The sequence below is a fragment of the Poromitra crassiceps genome, assembly GCF_964638095.1.
Source record: "Poromitra crassiceps genome assembly, chromosome: 6".
NCBI classification, from domain to species: Eukaryota; Metazoa; Chordata; class Actinopteri; order Beryciformes; family Melamphaidae; genus Poromitra; species Poromitra crassiceps.
Genome location: NC_139627.1, coordinates 49,922,146 through 49,939,645, shown reverse-complemented (window position 1 = coordinate 49,939,645; position 17,500 = coordinate 49,922,146). Strand labels below are relative to the sequence as shown.

Genomic DNA, 17,500 nt, shown 5'->3' with positions numbered 1-17,500 from the left:
TTTTGATGAGGGAATTTGACAGGTGTCGTTGTCTGTCTACCCCTCTCTGCTCCGGCTCCCCTAGGGTTTTCCGGGCCAGACCTCGGGACAAGACATGGAGCTGTGAGCCCAGCCCTGCACGCGCTCTCTGCATCCAGCTTCTCTGCACACCAGCGGCGCTCCTCCTGTAAGCGCTTCGGCTCCGACTCCTCTCGGAGAAGAAGGGAGGAGGAAAGAAAGCGGGAGGGAGGACTGACTGAACCCTCCCCAGCTGCTGTCCAGACACACACATGCTGCATAGCTGCCATTCTCCAAGCCCTGCTCCATCCATCCCGAGGGCACGGCTCCTAGCTCGCTAGCTAGCTAGCTAGCACTTGGCACACGGAGAAGGCCTGGAGAAAACACCACCAGACTGTGTGTGCACTCACTCGCCTTTCTTCCGCCTCCCTTTTCCGGGTCGCCCGCCTGCCCGCACGCTCTTAAGTGGAGCTGGTGTTGTTGAGCTGCTGCTCTGAGCGCTGGAGGAGAGGCAGCAGGCCAGTCAGCCAGGCAGACTGAGGAAGGCGGAGGAGGAGGAGGAGGAGGGCGTGTGGTGATTTGAGCTCCAGGATGGAGCCCGGCATGGAGAAGTGCCTGGCGCAGGTCCTTCAGAAAGACATGGGCCGACGGCTGCAGGTGGGCCAGGAGATCATCGACTACATATCGGACAAGGACAAGTCCCACGACCTGGAGCAGGATCAGACGGCGCTGGACAAGATGATCGACGGCATCGCCAGCTCCTGGGTCAACTCCAGCAACTTCAAGGTAAACACCAGGAAAGAGGCGGCGAACAAGGGGTTGTTAACAATGGGGGACGGTAATTTATCAGGTCATGGTTCTGCTTTCCCAAATGCCCACATCTTTACTACTACTACTATACTGTAGCACCAAATAGCGTTTGTGATTCTCTATTTGCACTCTATTTTAGACTGTTGGAGTACATTTCTGCAACCAGGTGTCAGTGTCTGTCTATTGCCTTTCATGCTGGAAATTCGGTTTCTGACAATGCTATACTTTTATCCTTCAGTATTAATGTTTTATTTGATACAAAAGTACAACCTTGATTTAAAGTCGAGCTGAACCCATAAATGATTTTCTTTTTCATTTTAGTCCAAATACCTGGGTATTCAGTGCACCTATTTATTTATTTCGTTTTTCACACTTTTTCACATCAAAAGTTAATTTTTCAAGGTTTCATTCATAACAGTAATCTACAGTTTGCTGACCTCACATAGTACTATCAAATTTCTACCCCATTTCAACCAATCATATCATGACCGATCACGACATGGCAGCTGTCAATCAATCTTTATTTCAGGAGAATGTTCTCCTCCAAATGAAGGAGAAAATGGCACCTGGTGTCTGTCATCTGGCAGAATTTATAGCCCATAAACTAACTACTAACTTGGCCAATTGTATGTGACATACAAAATAAAGCAAACGGTAATGTCTGAGAATGCAAAGAAATGTAACTGGCTCGTTAAACTCGCATTCCAGGATAACGTTAACTAAGGGGTCGCCCCTCGGAGATTCCAGGCGGGCGGGCAGCACTCATGCATCGGATTGTCCGCTCCGCTCCACACAGAAGCAGCTGGCTTCCTGGTACTCTGCGGATCCCCCTCGCGTAGCACCACAACACGCTGAAGCCCACTCGATTTGGGGGCGGAACATGCCAGGATTGGCCAAAGCTAAATCCAGTCCCCAAAATTGTCAAATCAAATCATCGACATGCTACTATGGCCCGCCTTTCAACCTGTCATCTCAGACAAGTTTTGTTTTTCAGTCTGAAACGTGACTCCGACCCACGTGCCACTTGCAGCTCCTTTGGCTTCCAATAATGTCCAATCAGAGCAAGGCATTGAAAGTCATCCTTGGGTTGGACATGAACAGAGTTTTACTGGCCTATGAGTCAAATAGGGCGACTAGAACGACTGTTCTACTATGGTGTCAAATTGTGGCAGAATGATCTGTTTATTTGCATGCATTTACTTTAAGCATAGACTGCATTTCCATTGTTCAAGCATATAGTTTCTTTACTCTTTTGTCTAGAGTAGAAACGTTTGCCGTGCTGCAAGTCAAAACGTTCTCAGGCTGGCAAAGGCACATCACCTGATTGTTTGCTCCACCGTGCTGCTGTGCTGGCCCACATTCTCCTACTGTGATTGAGTATTTTGGAATTTTCGAACTGGGGCACAATTTGATCTGACCCCGAATTGTGATTACATCAGCCGTTTCGTCAGTGGTTACAGCTCAGATGAAGGAGTTGTGGGAGGTCAGAGCAGGGCAGATAGGGGGCTCCACTGAGCCTGACAGAGAGAGAGAGGTGCCTGGTGCTTTTGGTAGTGGACTCACTTGCCTACGGTGCCAAAGTAGCTTTGTGTCTGTTATATGATTTCTTAAGCCTGAAGAGCATGTCCAAAAGCCCTGCCTTCTGTCATATACTCACCATGCAAACTGTCCAAAAGCCCTGCCTTCTGTCATATACACACCATGCAAACTGTCCAAAAGCCCTGCCTTCTGTTATATACACACCATGCAAACTGTCCAAAAGCCCTGCCTTCTGTCATATACACACACCATGCAAACTGTCCAAAAGCCCTGCCTTCTGTTATATACTCACCATGCAAACTGTCCAAAAGCCCTGCCTTCTGTCATATACACACCATGCAAACTGTCCAAAAGCCCTGCCTTCTGTCATATACTCACCATGCAAACTGTCCAAAAGCCCTGCCTTCTGTTATATACACACCATGCAAACTGTCCAAAAGCCCTGCCTTCTGTTATATACACGCCATGCAAACTGTCCAAAAGCCCTGCCTTCTGTCATATACACACCATGCAAACTGTCCAAAAGCCCTGCCTTCTGTTATATACACACCATGCAAACTGTCCAAAAGCCCTGCCTTCTGTTATATACACACCATGCAAACTGTCCAAAAGCCCTGCCTTCTGTCATATACACACCATGCAAACTGTCCAAAAGCCCCTCCCTTCTGTCATATACACGCCATGCAAACTGTCCAAAAGCCCTGCCTTCTGTCATATACACGCCATGCAAACTGTCCAAAAGCCCTGCCTTCTGTCATATACACACCATGCAAACTGTCCAAAAGCCCTGCCTTCTGTCATATACACGCCATGCAAACTGTCCAAAAGCCCTGCCTTCTGTCATATACACACCATGCAAACTGTCCAAAAGCCCTGCCTTCTGTTATATACACACCATGCAAACTGTCCAAAAGCCCTGCCTTCTGTCATATACACACCATGCAAACTGTCCAAAAGCCCTGCCTTGTGTCATATACACACCATGCAAACTGTCCAAAAGCCCTGCCTTCTGTCATATACACGCCATGCAAACTGTCCAAAAGCCCTGCCTTCTGTCATATACACACCATGCAAACTGTCCAAAAGCCCTGCCTTCTGTCATATACACGCCATGCAAACTGTCCAAAAGCCCTGCCTTCTGTCATATACACGCCATGCAAACTGTCCAAAAGCCCTGCCTTCTGTCATATACACGCCATGCAAACTGTCCAAAAGCCCTGCCTTCTGTCATATACACACCATGCAAACTGTCCAAAAGCCCTGCCTTCTGTTATATACACACCATGCAAACTGTCCAAAAGCCCTGCCTTCTGTCATACACACCATGCAAACTGTCCAAAAGCCCTGCCTTCTGTTATATACACACCATGCAAACTGTCCAAAAGCCCTGCCTTCTGTTATATACACACCATGCAAACTGTCCAAAAGCCCTGCCTTCTGTCATATACACACCATGCAAACTGTCCAAAAGCCCTGCCTTCTGTCATATACACACCATGCAAACTGTCCAAAAGCCCTGCCTTCTGTCATATACACACCATGCAAACTGTCCAAAAGCCCTGCCTTCTGTCATATACACACCATGCAAACTGTCCAAAAGCCCTCCCTTCTGTCATATACACACCATGCAAACTGTCCAAAAGCCCTGCCTTGTGTCATATACACACCATGCAAACTGTCCAAAAGCCCTGCCTTCTGTCATATACACGCCATGCAAACTGTCCAAAAGCCCTGCCTTCTGTCATATACACACCATGCAAACTGTCCAAAAGCCCTGCCTTCTGTCATATACACGCCATGCAAACTGTCCAAAAGCCCCACCTTCTGTCATATACACACCATGCAAACTGTCCAAAAGCCCTGCCTTCTGTCATATACACGCCATGCAAACTGTCCAAAAGCCCTGCCTTCTGTCATATACACGCCATGCAAACTGTCCAAAAGCCCTGCCTTCTGTCATATACACGCCATGCAAACTGTCCAAAAGCCCTGCCTTCTGTCATATACACGCCATGCAAACTGTCCAAAAGCCCCACCTTCTGTCATATACACACCATGCAAACTGTCCAAAAGCCCTGCCTTGTGTCATATACACACCATGCAAACTGTCCAAAAGCCCCGCCTTCTGTCATATAGACCAAATCACCGTGACGTCACCATGTAAACAAATTTACTTCCGGGTACCACTTGGGGAAGGCGGCAGGTTTAAATGTGCGTGTTGTCAAATAAATGCTGTCAAACCCTCGTTGTTTTCGGCCGACTACTTTCAATTTAAATGGTTAAACGGTTGGTAAACATGCTTGTCCGACGTATCTAGCCTTTCTTCTGTGTTTGTTTTATGTAGTGTTAGCTAGCTAATAATGTTTGTTTGTCTGTCAAACTCGCTGTTTTTTTGCAGACTCGTAACCTCGCGTCACCAGGCTCTTCTCGGCGAGAGCAGACTCGTTAACGTTACAGACAGAGCTACCGACGCCACGTTAATTTAATTTAGCGTCAAGTCTACTCTGGTCTGGTCCAACAGGTAAATAAGCTAGTCTGGTCTCCACTAACGTTAGTGAAAGTGTTGTTATGAATGATATTAAACAACAACACAACATGGACGAACCATTTTTGTCTTCTTTGTCTGTTTTTGTCTTCAACACGTCAGTTTGTGCCGTTCACCGCCATTATAATGTGTGGACCCAGGGGTACCCGGAAGTAAATGTAAACATCCCGCTGATTTGGTCTATACACGCCATGCAAACTGTCCAAAAGCCCTGCCTTCTGTCATATACACGCCATGCAAACTGTCCAAAAGCCCCACCTTCTGTCATATACACACCATGCAAACTGTCCAAAAGCCCTGCCTTGTGTCATATACACACCATGCAAACTGTCCAAAAGCCCTGCCTTCTGTCATATACACACCATGCAAACTGTCCAAAAGCCCTGCCTTCTGTCATATACACACCATGCAAACTGTCCAAAAGCCCTGCCTTCTGTCATATACACGCCATGCAAACTGTCCAAAAGCCCTGCCTTCTGTCATATACACACCATGCAAACTGTCCAAAAGCCCCGCCTTCTGTCATATACACGCCATGCAAACTGTCCAAAAGCCCCGCCTTCTGTCATATACACACCATGCAAACTGTCCAAAAGCCCCGCCTTCTGTCATATACACGCCATGCAAACGGCAAGCTAGCTTCACAGCGTTTGCTTTGTTGTTGGACAAATATTGCAAATGTATTATAATGCTGTGCATGTTAGCTTCTGCTTCCCCCTGCGCTCTTCCTGAAACAACAAACTGTTCCTGAGCTGCACTCAAAAATGCATCTTTGACATTGCAAGCAATTGGGCAGACGCACGCACGCACACACACACACACACACACACACACACACACACACACACACACACACACACACACACACACACACACACACAAAAGAGAGTTTAGACCCTGTCTTGAAGAAACCCTCATTTAGTCAATCAGTCAAAGTAGATGTTCCCTCTTTTCAAGGTCCTATTCACCTCATGCAGCCCCGCCCACTTGACCCATTGTATCGCCACTTCCTGTTCAAAACACCGGCTGTTTTACCTGCTCAAACTAGTCTGACTCACCTGGACAAACCTAGGTTGACACACATTATGAGTCAGACTAGGTTTATGAGTCACAGGAAGTGTAAATACAATCGGAAACCTCCGATTGTATTTACACTTGCTGTTAGTCTCTCGAGCCAGACGGTCTCTTCTACATAAGGTGAATAGAGTTGACTTGGACAGAGGGGGAAAAAAACCATGCCTTCCTTGACTATTTATGACTTGTCTTGCTAGCTAGGCCGACAGACAGACAGGCGGTAGCCCCCAGAGCATGCCTGGACGCAGATTGCAGCTGATCACTGGGCAACTAATGTGGAAACTATTTAGTTAGAGAGAGAGGGGGGAAGGCTTGGTTCTCCATAAAGGGACGTTTGGGGAGATGCCTGTAACAGCAAGTGAGTGTTTAAGGACAAGGCTTTTACAGGCTCGCTCTGTCCCCATACTCAGTCCATTCAGTCATCCCAACATCGTAGGCTAGTGTTTTCTGTGCTGCGCGCGCATACCTTTTGTGTTTGGAATGGAAATATTAGATTGTTAATACGCTGAGTGTTAGTCAGTCATTGTGCTAATCCTTTGATATTCCTGACTGATTTAGCAATATGTAACAGGAAAAAAGACACGCACATCATCCAACAAAACTAATACATAATACACAAAAATTGCGATTTATTTTGTTTGGTCTTAGAAAGTCAGAAGTGTTACAGGTCGCTCTATCAGAAAGTCAGAAGTGTTACAGGTCGCTCTATCAGAAAGTCACAAGTGTTACAGGTCGCTCTATCAGAAAGTCAGAAGTGTTACAGGTCGCTCTATCAGAAAGTCAGATGTGTTACAGGTCACTCTATCAGACAGTCAGAAGTGTTACAGGTCACTCTATCAGAAAGTCACAAGTGTTACAGGTCGCTCTATCAGAAAGTCACAAGTGTTACAGGTCACTCTATCAGAAAGTCTGAAGTGTTACAGGTCACTCTATCAGAAAGTCAGAAGTGTTACAGGTCACTCTATCAGAAAGTCACAAGTGTTACAGGTCGCTCTATCAGAAAGTCACAAGTGTTACAGGTCGCTCTATCAGAAAGTCACAAGTGTTACAGGTCACTCTATCAGAAAGTCACAAGTGTTACAGGTCACTCTATCAGAAAGTCAGAAGTGTTACAGGTCACTCTATCAGAAAGTCAGAAGTGTTACAGGTCACTCTATCAGAAAGTCACAAGTGTTACAGGTCGCTCTATCAGACAGTCAGAAGTGTTACAGGTCACTCTATCAGAAAGTCAGAAGTGTTACAGGTCGCTCTATCAGAAAGTCAGAAGTGTTACAGGTCACTCTATCAGAAAGTCAGAAGTGTTACAGGTCACTCTATCAGAAAGTCAGAAGTGTTACAGGTCACTCTATCAGAAGGCCAGAAGTGTTACAGGTCGCTCTATCAGAAAGTCAGAAGTGTTACAGGTCACTCTATCAGAAAGTCAGAAGTGTTACAGGTCACTCTATCAGACAGTCAGAAGTGTTACAGGTCACTCTATCAGAAAGTCACAAGTGTTACAGGTCACTCTATCAGAAAGTCACAAGTGTTACAGGTCACTCTATCAGAAAGTCACAAGTGTTACAGGTCACTCTATCAGAAAGTCACAAGTGTTACAGGTCACTCTATCAGAAAGTCACAAGTGTTACAGGTCACTCTATCAGAAAGTCAGAAGTGTTACAGGTCACTCTATCAGACAGTCAGAAGTGTTACAGGTCACTCTATCAGACAGTCAGAAGTGTTACAGGTCACTCTATCAGAAAACCAGAAGTGTTACAGGTCACTCTATCAGACAGTCAGAAGTGTTACAGGTCACTCTATCAGACAGTCAGAAGTGTTACAGGTCACTCTATCAGAAAGTCAGAAGTGTTACAGGTCGCTCTATCAGACAGTCAGAAGTGTTACAGGTCACTCTATCAGAAAGTCTGAAGTGTTACAGGTCACTCTATCAGAAAGTCACAAGTGTTACAGGTCACTCTATCAGAAAGTCAGAAGTGTTACAGGTCACTCTATCAGAAAGTCAGAAGTGTTACAGGTCACTCTATCAGAAAGTCAGAAGTGTTACAGGTCACTCTATCAGAAAGTCAGAAGTGTTACAGGTCGCTCTATCAGACAGTCAGAAGTGTTACAGGTCGCTCTATTAGACAGTCAGAAGTGTTACAGGTCGCTCTATCAGAAAGTCACAAGTGTTACAGGTCACTCTATCAGAATGCCAGAAGTGTTACAGGTCGCTCTATCAGAAAGTCACAAGTGTTACAGGTCACTCTATCAGAATGCCAGAAGTGTTACAGGTCACTCTATCAGAAAGTCAGAAGTGTTACAGGTCACTCTATCAGAAAGTCAGAAGTGTTACAGGTCGCTCTATCAGAAAGTCACAAGTGTTACAGGTCACTCTATCAGAAAGTCAGAAGTGTTACAGGTCGCTCTATCAGAAAGCCAGAAGTGTTACAGGTCACTCTATCAGAAAGTCAGAAGTGCTACAGGTCGCTCTATTAGACAGTCACAAGTGTTACGGGTCGCTCTATCAGAAATTCAGAAGTGTTACAGGTCACTCTATCAGAAAGTCTGAAGTGTTACAGGTCACTCTATCAGAAAGTCAGAAGTGTTACAGGTCACTCTATCAGAAAGTCTGAAGTGTTACAGGTCACTCTATCAGAAAGTCAGAAGTGTTACAGGTCACTCTATCAGACAGTCAGAAGTGTTACAGGTCACTCTATCAGAAAGTCAGAAGTGTTACAGGTCACTCTATCAGAAAGCCAGAAGTGTTACAGGTCACTCTATCAGAAAGTCACAAGTGTTACAGGTCGCTCTATCAGACAGTCAGAAGTGTTACAGGTCACTCTATCAGAAAGTCAGAAGTGTTACAGGTCACTCTATCAGAAAGTCAGAAGTGTTACAGGTCACTCTATCAGAAAGTCAGAGGTGTTACAGGTCACTCTATCAGAAAGTCAGAAGTGTTACAGGTCACTCTATCAGAAAGTCAGAAGTGTTACAGGTCACTCTATCAGACAGTCAGAAGTGTTACAGGTCACTCTATCAGAAAGTCAGAGGTGTTACAGGTCACTCTATCAGAAAGTCACAAGTGTTACAGGTCGCTCTATCAGACAGTCAGAAGTGTTACAGGTCACTCTATCAGAAAGTCAGAAGTGTTACAGGTCACTCTATCAGAAAGTCACAAGTGTTACAGGTCGCTCTATCAGACAGTCAGAAGTGTTACAGGTCACTCTATCAGAAAGTCAGAAGTGTTACAGGTCGCTCTATCAGACAGTCACAAGTGTTACGGGTCCCTCTATCAGAAAGTCAGAAGTGTTACAGGTCACTCTATCAGACAGTCAGAAGTGTTACAAGTCACTCTATCAGAAAGTCAGAAGTGTTACAGGTCACTATCAGACAGTCAGAAGTGTTACGGGTCACTCTATCAGAAAGTCAGAAGTGTTACAGGTCACTATCAGACAGTCAGAAGTGTTACAGGTCACTCTATCAGAAAGTCAGAAGTGTTACAGGTCACTCTATCAGACAGTCAGAAGTGTTACAGGTCGCTCTATCAGACAGTCACAAGTGTTACGGGTCGCTCTATCAGAAAGTCAGAAGTGTTACGGGTCACTCTATCAGAAAGCCAGAAGTGTTACAGGTCACTATCAGACAGTCAGAAGTGTTACAGGTCACTCTATCAGACAGTCAGAAGTGTTACAGGTCACTCTATCAGAAAGTCAGAAGTGTTACAGGTCACTCTATCAGAAAGTCAGAAGTGTTACAGGTCGCTCTATCAGAAAGTCAGAAGTGTTACAGGTCACTCTATCAGAAAGTCAGAAGTGTTACAGGTCACTCTATCAGAAAGTCAGAAGTGTTACAGGTCGCTCTATCAGAAAGCCAGAAGTGTTACAGGTCACTATCAGACAGTCAGAAGTGTTACAGGTCACTCTATCAGACAGTCAGAAGTGTTACAGGTCACTCTATCAGAAAGTCAGAAGTGTTACAGGTCACTATCAGACAGTCAGAAGTGTTACAGGTCACTCTATCAGACAGTCAGAAGTGTTACAGGTCACTCTATCAGAAAGTCAGAAGTGTTACAGGTCACTCTATCAGAAAGTCAGAAGTGTTACAGGTCACTCTATCAGAAAGTCAGAAGTGTTACAGGTCACTCTATCAGAAAGTCAGAAGTGTTACAGGTCACTCTATCAGACAGTCAGAAGTGTTACAGGTCACTCTATCAGACAGTCACAAGTGTTACAGGTCGCTCTATCAGACAGTCAGAAGTGTTACATGTCGCTCTATTAGACAGTCACAAGTGTTACGGGTCGCTCTATCAGACAGTCAGAAGTGTTACAGGTCACTCTATCAGACAGTCAGAAGTGTTACAGGTCACTCTATCAGACAGTCAGAAGTGTTACAGGTCGCTCTATTAGACAGTCACAAGTGTTACGGGTCGCTCTATCAGACAGTCAGAAGTGTTACAGGTCACTCTATCAGACAGTCAGAAGTGTTACAGGTCACTCTATCAGACAGTCAGAAGTGTTACAGGTCGCTCTATTAGACAGTCACAAGTGTTACGGGTCGCTCTATCAGAAAGTCAGAGGTGTTACAGGTCACTCTATCAGACAGTCAGAAGTGTTACAGGTCGCTCTATCAGAAAGCCAGAAGTGTTACAGGTCACTATCAGACAGTCAGAAGTGTTACAGGTCACTCTATCAGACAGTCAGAAGTGTTACAGGTCACTCTATCAGAAAGTCACAAGTGTTACAGGTCACTCTATCAGAAAGTCAGAAGTGTTACAGGTCACTCTATCAGACAGGCAGAAGTGTTACAGGTCACTCTATCAGAAAGTCAGAAGTGTTACGGGTCGCTCTATCAGAAAGTCAGAAGTGTTACAGGTCACTATCAGACAGTCAGAAGTGTTACAGGTCACTCTATCAGACAGGCAGAAGTGTTACAGGTCACTCTATCAGAAAGTCAGAAGTGTTACGGGTCGCTCTATCAGAAAGTCAGAAGTGTTACAGGTCACTCTATCAGAAAGTCACACGTGTTACAGGTCGCCGTTCTCTCCTTCTTCATCAGCCATTGTGCTGGAAAACTACGCTATCATCACACGTTGTGCAGCTGATAAGCTAATGTGAGCTAAGTTAGCTCCTAGCTAGAGACGAGTGAGAGCAGACAGATAGACCCAACTCCATGCTACCGCATGCTTGCTACGCCAAATGGTACTCTTCCGGGTCTTCTGGTCATCAGCTTGTGATTGGCTGTTTGTTAATGACGCGGCGAAAACACAGATACAGGAAGTCACTCGAAGTTGAAGTGTCTTGCTTTGATAGTGTCTTTGGTGAGAGCAGCTTTTGGCTGCATGTGAAAGACATTGAAAGAGCATTTGCTCCCGTCACGTAACTCAGTTTTTTTATTGCGATAACACGTGACTTTTGCGATGTGTTCATCGCGCATTTTCATATCGCGATGACGATGAAAATATGATTACGGTAATCGTGCAGCCCTAGTGTAGTCCTATCTCAGTCTGTGTGTAGTCCTCTCTCAGTCTGTGTGTAGTCCTCTCTCAGTCTGTGTGTAGTCCTCTCTCAGTCTGTGTAGTCCTCTCTCTGTCTGTGTGTAGTCCTCTCTGTCTTGTCTGTGTGTAGTCCTCTCTCAGTCTGTGTGTAGTCCTCTCTCAGTCTGTGTGTAGTCCTCTCTCAGTCTGTGTGTAGTCCTCTCTCAGTCTGTGTGTAGTCCTCTCTCAGTCTGTGTGTAGTCCTCTCTCAGTCTGTGTGTAGTCCTCTCTCAGTCTGTGTGTAGTCCTCTCTCAGTCTGTGTGTAGTCCTCTCTCAGTCTGTGTGTAGTCCTCTCTCAGTCTGTGTGTAGTCCTCTATCGGTCTGTGTGTAGTCCTCTCAGTCTGTGTGTAGTCCTCTCTCAGTCTGTGTGTAGTCCTCTCTCAGTCTGTGTGTAGTCCTCTCTCAGTCTGTGTGTAGTCCTCTCTCAGTCTGTGTGTAGTCCTCTCTCAGTCTGTGTGTAGTCCTCTCTCAGTCTCTGTGTAGTCCTCTCTGTCTGTCTGTGTGTAGTCCTCTCTCAGTCTGTGTGTAGTAGTCCTCTCTCAGTCTGTGTGTAGTCCTCTCTCAGTCTGTGTGTAGTCCTCTCTCAGTCTGTGTAGTCCTCTCTCAGTCTCTGTGTAGTCCTCTCTGTCTTGTCTGTGTGTAGTCCTCTCTCAGTCTGTGTGTAGTCCTCTCTCAGTCTGTGTGTAGTCCTCTCTCAGTCTGTGTGTAGTCCTCTCTCAGTCTGTGTGTAGTCCTCTCTCAGTCTGTGTGTAGTCCTCTCTCAGTCTGTGTGTAGTCCTCTCTCAGTCTGTGTGTAGTCCTCTCTCAGTCTGTGTGTAGTCCTCTCTCAGTCTGTGTGTAGTCCTCTCTCAGTCTGTGTGTGTAGTCCTCTCAGTCTGTGTGTAGTCCTCTCAGTCTGTGTGTAGTCCTCTCAGTCTGTGTGTAGTCCTCTCTCAGTCTGTGTGTAGTCCTCTCAGTCTGTGTGTAGTCCCCTCTCAGTCTGTGTGTAGTCCTCTCAGTCTGTGTGTAGTCCTATCTCAGTCTGTGTGTAGTCCTCTCTCAGTCTGTGTGTAGTCCTCTCTCAGTCTGTGTGTAGTCCTCTCTCAGTCTGTGTGTAGTCCTCTCTCAGTCTGTGTGTAGTCCTCTCTCAGTCTGTGTGTAGTCCTCTCTCAGTCTGTGTGTAGTCCTCTCTCAGTCTGTGTGTAGTCCTCTCTCAGTCTGTGTGTGTAGTCCTCTCAGTCTGTGTGTAGTCCTCTCAGTCTGTGTGTAGTCCTCTCAGTCTGTGTGTAGTCCTCTCTCAGTCTGTGTGTAGTCCTCTCAGTCTGTGTGTAGTCCTCTCTCAGTCTGTGTGTAGTCCTCTCTCAGTCTGTGTGTAGTCCTCTCTCAGTCTGTGTGTAGTCCTCTCTCAGTCTGTGTGTAGTCCTCTCTCAGTCTGTGTGTAGTCCTCTCTCAGTCTGTGTGTAGTCCTCTCTCAGTCTGTGTGTAGTCCTCTCTCAGTCTGTGTGTAGTCCTCTATCGGTCTGTGTGTAGTCCTCTCAGTCTGTGTGTAGTCCTCTCTCAGTCTGTGTGTAGTCCTCTCTCAGTCTGTGTGTAGTCCTCTCTCAGTCTGTGTGTAGTCCTCTCTCAGTCTGTGTGTAGTCCTCTCTCAGTCTGTGTGTAGTCCTCTCTCAGTCTCTGTGTAGTCCTCTCTGTCTGTCTGTGTGTAGTCCTCTCTCAGTCTGTGTGTAGTAGTCCTCTCTCAGTCTGTGTGTAGTCCTCTCTCAGTCTGTGTAGTCCTCTCTCAGTCTCTGTGTAGTCCTCTCTGTCTTGTCTGTGTGTAGTCCTCTCTCAGTCTGTGTGTAGTCCTCTCTCAGTCTGTGTGTAGTCCTCTCTCAGTCTGTGTGTAGTCCTCTCTCAGTCTGTGTGTAGTCCTCTCTCAGTCTGTGTGTAGTCCTCTCTCAGTCTGTGTGTAGTCCTCTCTCAGTCTGTGTGTAGTCCTCTCTCAGTCTGTGTGTAGTCCTCTCTCAGTCTGTGTGTAGTCCTCTCTCAGTCTGTGTGTAGTCCTCTCTCAGTCTGTGTGTAGTCCTCTCTCAGTCTGTGTGTGTAGTCCTCTCAGTCTGTGTGTAGTCCTCTCAGTCTGTGTGTAGTCCTCTCTCAGTCTGTGTGTAGTCCTCTCAGTCTGTGTGTAGTCCCCTCTCAGTCTGTGTGTAGTCCTCTCAGTCTGTGTGTAGTCCTCTCTCAGTCTGTGTGTAGTCCTCTCTCAGTCTGTGTGTAGTCCTCTCTCAGTCTGTGTGTAGTCCTCTCTCAGTCTCTGTGTAGTCCTCTCTGTCTGTCTGTGTGTAGTCCTCTCTCAGTCTGTGTGTAGTAGTCCTCTCTCAGTCTGTGTGTAGTCCTCTCTCAGTCTGTGTGTAGTCCTCTCTCAGTCTGTGTAGTCCTCTCTCAGTCTCTGTGTAGTCCTCTCTGTCTTGTCTGTGTGTAGTCCTCTCTCAGTCTGTGTGTAGTCCTCTCTCAGTCTGTGTGTAGTCCTCTCTCAGTCTGTGTGTAGTCCTCTCTCAGTCTGTGTGTAGTCCTCTCTCAGTCTGTGTGTAGTCCTCTCTCAGTCTGTGTGTGTAGTCCTCTCAGTCTGTGTGTAGTCCTCTCAGTCTGTGTGTAGTCCTCTCAGTCTGTGTGTAGTCCTCTCTCAGTCTGTGTGTAGTCCTCTCAGTCTGTGTGTAGTCCTCTCTCAGTCTGTGTGTAGTCCTCTCAGTCTGTGTGTAGTCCTATCTCAGTCTGTGTGTAGTCCTCTCTCAGTCTGTGTGTAGTCCTCTCTCAGTCTGTGTGTAGTCCTCTCTCAGTCTGTGTGTAGTCCTATCTCAGTCTGTGTGTAGTCCTCTCTCAGTCTGTGTGTAGTCCTCTCTCAGTCTGTGTGTAGTCCTCTCTCAGTCTGTGTGTAGTCCTATCTCAGTCCTTGTGCCTTTTTACGCATAGATGCAAACTGAACTCATCTTTCACTTCAGAATAGTGCAAGTCTTCTACAAGGATATCATGGTCAACTATAACTGAGACGAAAGGTGAGCAGTAAAAAAAAAGAGCTAAATATTGTTGTAATTGCAATATTTTTTTTACTAGACTGACTGAAATAATATATGCTGTGTGTGTGTGTGTGTGTGTGTGTGTGTGTGTATATATATGTATATACAGTAGGGGTGTGCCGATTAATCGTTTTTTAGATGCATCGCGATGAGTCACGTGACGATTAAAATCGATTCACAATGTTCGATTATCGATTTGCAAAGAATTGCATTTTTTTTTTTTTTTTTTTTTTTTTGCAATTTCTTTTTTGCTTTATTTGCAAAAAATACGGTATTTCGCCCGGAAAGCAGTTCCTTAACTGTAAAACGAGACCAAAACCGAAGTACTGGAAACTGGAATCACTGAAGAAAGCATGCAGGGTGGCTGTAACATGTGATGCGTGGACTTCAGTCGCAACTGAAGATAATGGAGGTACATTTGTTTGTTTACTTTAATTAATGGATACTGACAAATATACCTTGCTTAAAAAAAATCCTGTTTGGTGAAAAAGATGCATCGAAAATCGTGATTAATCGTAATAATCGTAATAATCGTTTAATAATCGAATCGTAGCACCCTTAATCGTAATCGAATCGAATCGTGAGGTGCCTAAGGGCCTGTGTCCACCTAGCGTCTTTTTCCGACGTTAAACGCTGGGAATGCGCTGGGGAATGCTGATCCCAGCGCACAATATACAAGGAAGCAGTCTGCAAGTAACGTTAGTTCAGCTTGATAGCTGACAGCTAGCAAGCTAACAACACAGGTAGGCTACGCTATTAAAAGCAGTAAGCACAACACTCACCAGAAATATTAAGTGTCTAGCCGATCTGCTCCCACAATTGAGCCGTTCTGTCTCTGTTGCGATAGTTTTTCCATATGATTAGTTACCAGAAAAGGAGCAGCCGACACCAGCGTCTTTCTGAAAAGTTAAAATATTTTCAGCTGGAAGCGCTGGGAGTCGGCGCACAAAAACGCCGAAAAAAGACGCTGGGCGCTCTGCACTTTCTCTACACGTCCGTGTGCGCTCGCATACGCTCTCCTCCCATTGGAAACAATTGAAAATAGACGCTGGACCTGAGGAAAAGACGCCAGGTGGACACAGGCCCTAAGGTGGCACACCCCTAATATACAGTATATATTATATATATAGTATATACAATTTTAAATCAAGGAAATGTCTCTGGCCTTGCCTTTCTACTTTTTGCTCTATTGAAAACTGTGTCGTATCGAACTGAAGCATGAATGTTGTGAACCGTTCCAGCCCAAATACTGTATTGATACTGTATAAGTTTGAGCCATTTAGCTTACTCTCTTATCCAAATGTAAAGTCAGCGCAACCGCAAAATGTGCCTCAATTCACACATGGTCAATATTGAATTGATGCTAGCAACAGCAGGGCGTACAAGAGTCCGTGGCACGGTGTCCCGACAAGAGTCTGTGGCACGGTGTCCCGACAAGAGTCTGTGGCACGGTGTCCCGACAAGAGTCTGTGGCACGGTGTCCCGACAAGAGTCTGTGGCACGGTGTCCCGACAAGAGTCCGTGGCACGGTGTCCCGACAAGAGTCTGTGGCACGGTGTCCCGACAAGAGTCTGTGGCACGGTGTCCCGACAAGAGTCTGTGGCACGGTGTCCCGACAAGAGTCTGTGGCACGGTGTCCCGACAAGAGTCCGTGGCACGGTGTCCCAACAATAGATGTAACAAAATGATAGAAACCTGATACAAAGGATCACTTTCGTGGTCGGTGTCTGTCTTCTAACTGGGCCAAATGCCTCTGTATGCCCAAACATCTTTTTTGAGGAGTTTATATATCGGTGATCGGTAATCGGTGATCGGTCGATGATCGGTTGGGCAGATATTTCCCATAGGCGATCGGCAATCGGTGATCGGTGGCAAAAAACGTGATCGGTGCACCCCTACTCTCAACCCACCTTCCATTTTCATGCTTTGATTGAACAGAACATGATTGGTCCATTCACAGAATCTGAATTACTTGGCCTCAGAAAAGCTTGTGACAAAAAAAAGAAAAAAAGACTAACGTACCGGTATGCCATTTCATTGTGATTAAAGCTACAGTCAGTGATGTTTTTGTGTTAAAATAAGTGTTAAATGGCTCTATATTCTGACAGCAATCACTGAAATAGAGTGTTTGGTCAGTGACTTGAAACCCCCACGCTGTCCTCTATCTCTCTCCTGTAGTGCTGCAGGCAGGGCGGACGTATCTCCGCGACCGCACCTCGCAGAGACTCACGGATGGCGGTGTTGGATTTGGGGTGAATAAGATATATAGTCCTTTTAAAGGTATCGCGATCCGACCGTTTCCCAGAAAATGTCAACACAAACTGCCAAACACTCTATTTCAGTGATTGCTGCCAGCATATAGAGCCATTCAACACTTATTTGAACACACAAACATCACAGAATGCAGCTTTAAGTACCTTGCCCCTTTTGTGGTGTTGAACCTGTGAGCTGACAGAACTGGCTCACTGACTAAATCGACACAGGCCCGGTCGCTCAGACAACCTGCTGCCAACCTGTGATGGCATCTGAGTGCTCAATATTTGGCCGCCCGCAGGCCAGGCATTTACAGGAAACATTCTGCCTCACAGGCTCTGTCCTGCTTTGTGTAAATGCACAACAACTTAGCATGTTTTTTTTTTTACTACACATGCTTTTATGTAATGTTTGTTTTTGTTCTGACTTTTTTAACCTAATGTCGTTTGCTTTTGTTTACTGTATATATTGTAACTCGGGATATACGATGGTATATAGGCACATCTTTCGTTTTAGTCAGTGGTATCGGCCGCTAAAGGCTTTAAAATGAAATATCGGCATCGATGGACTAAATGCTAGGGGTGTCACGATACACTCAGTTCACGATACGATACGATACACGATATTGGGTTCATGATAACGATACGATACGATATTTTAACAATATTTTTTGTGATCGATTTGTAAGTTGAGGGGGCATCCTCCACGCTAATTTGAGTAATTTCATTATTTTCATCCTCCG

At 45.8% G+C, this 17,500-nt stretch overlaps 1 protein-coding gene across 1 annotated transcript in view; it reads left to right on the top strand.

The window, feature by feature from the left end:
• Positions 1-588: 588 nt before the first annotated feature.
• The window catches only part of clasp1a (cytoplasmic linker associated protein 1a), a gene marked incomplete at both ends in the record, with an annotated part of 181,901 nt that continues 164,989 nt past the window's right edge, over positions 589-17,500 (top strand). The window contains one exon of the mRNA XM_083639560.1: positions 589-783. Within this exon, the coding sequence (XP_083495686.1) occupies positions 589-783 (195 nt within the window). The remainder of the gene's footprint in view (positions 784-17,500) is intronic.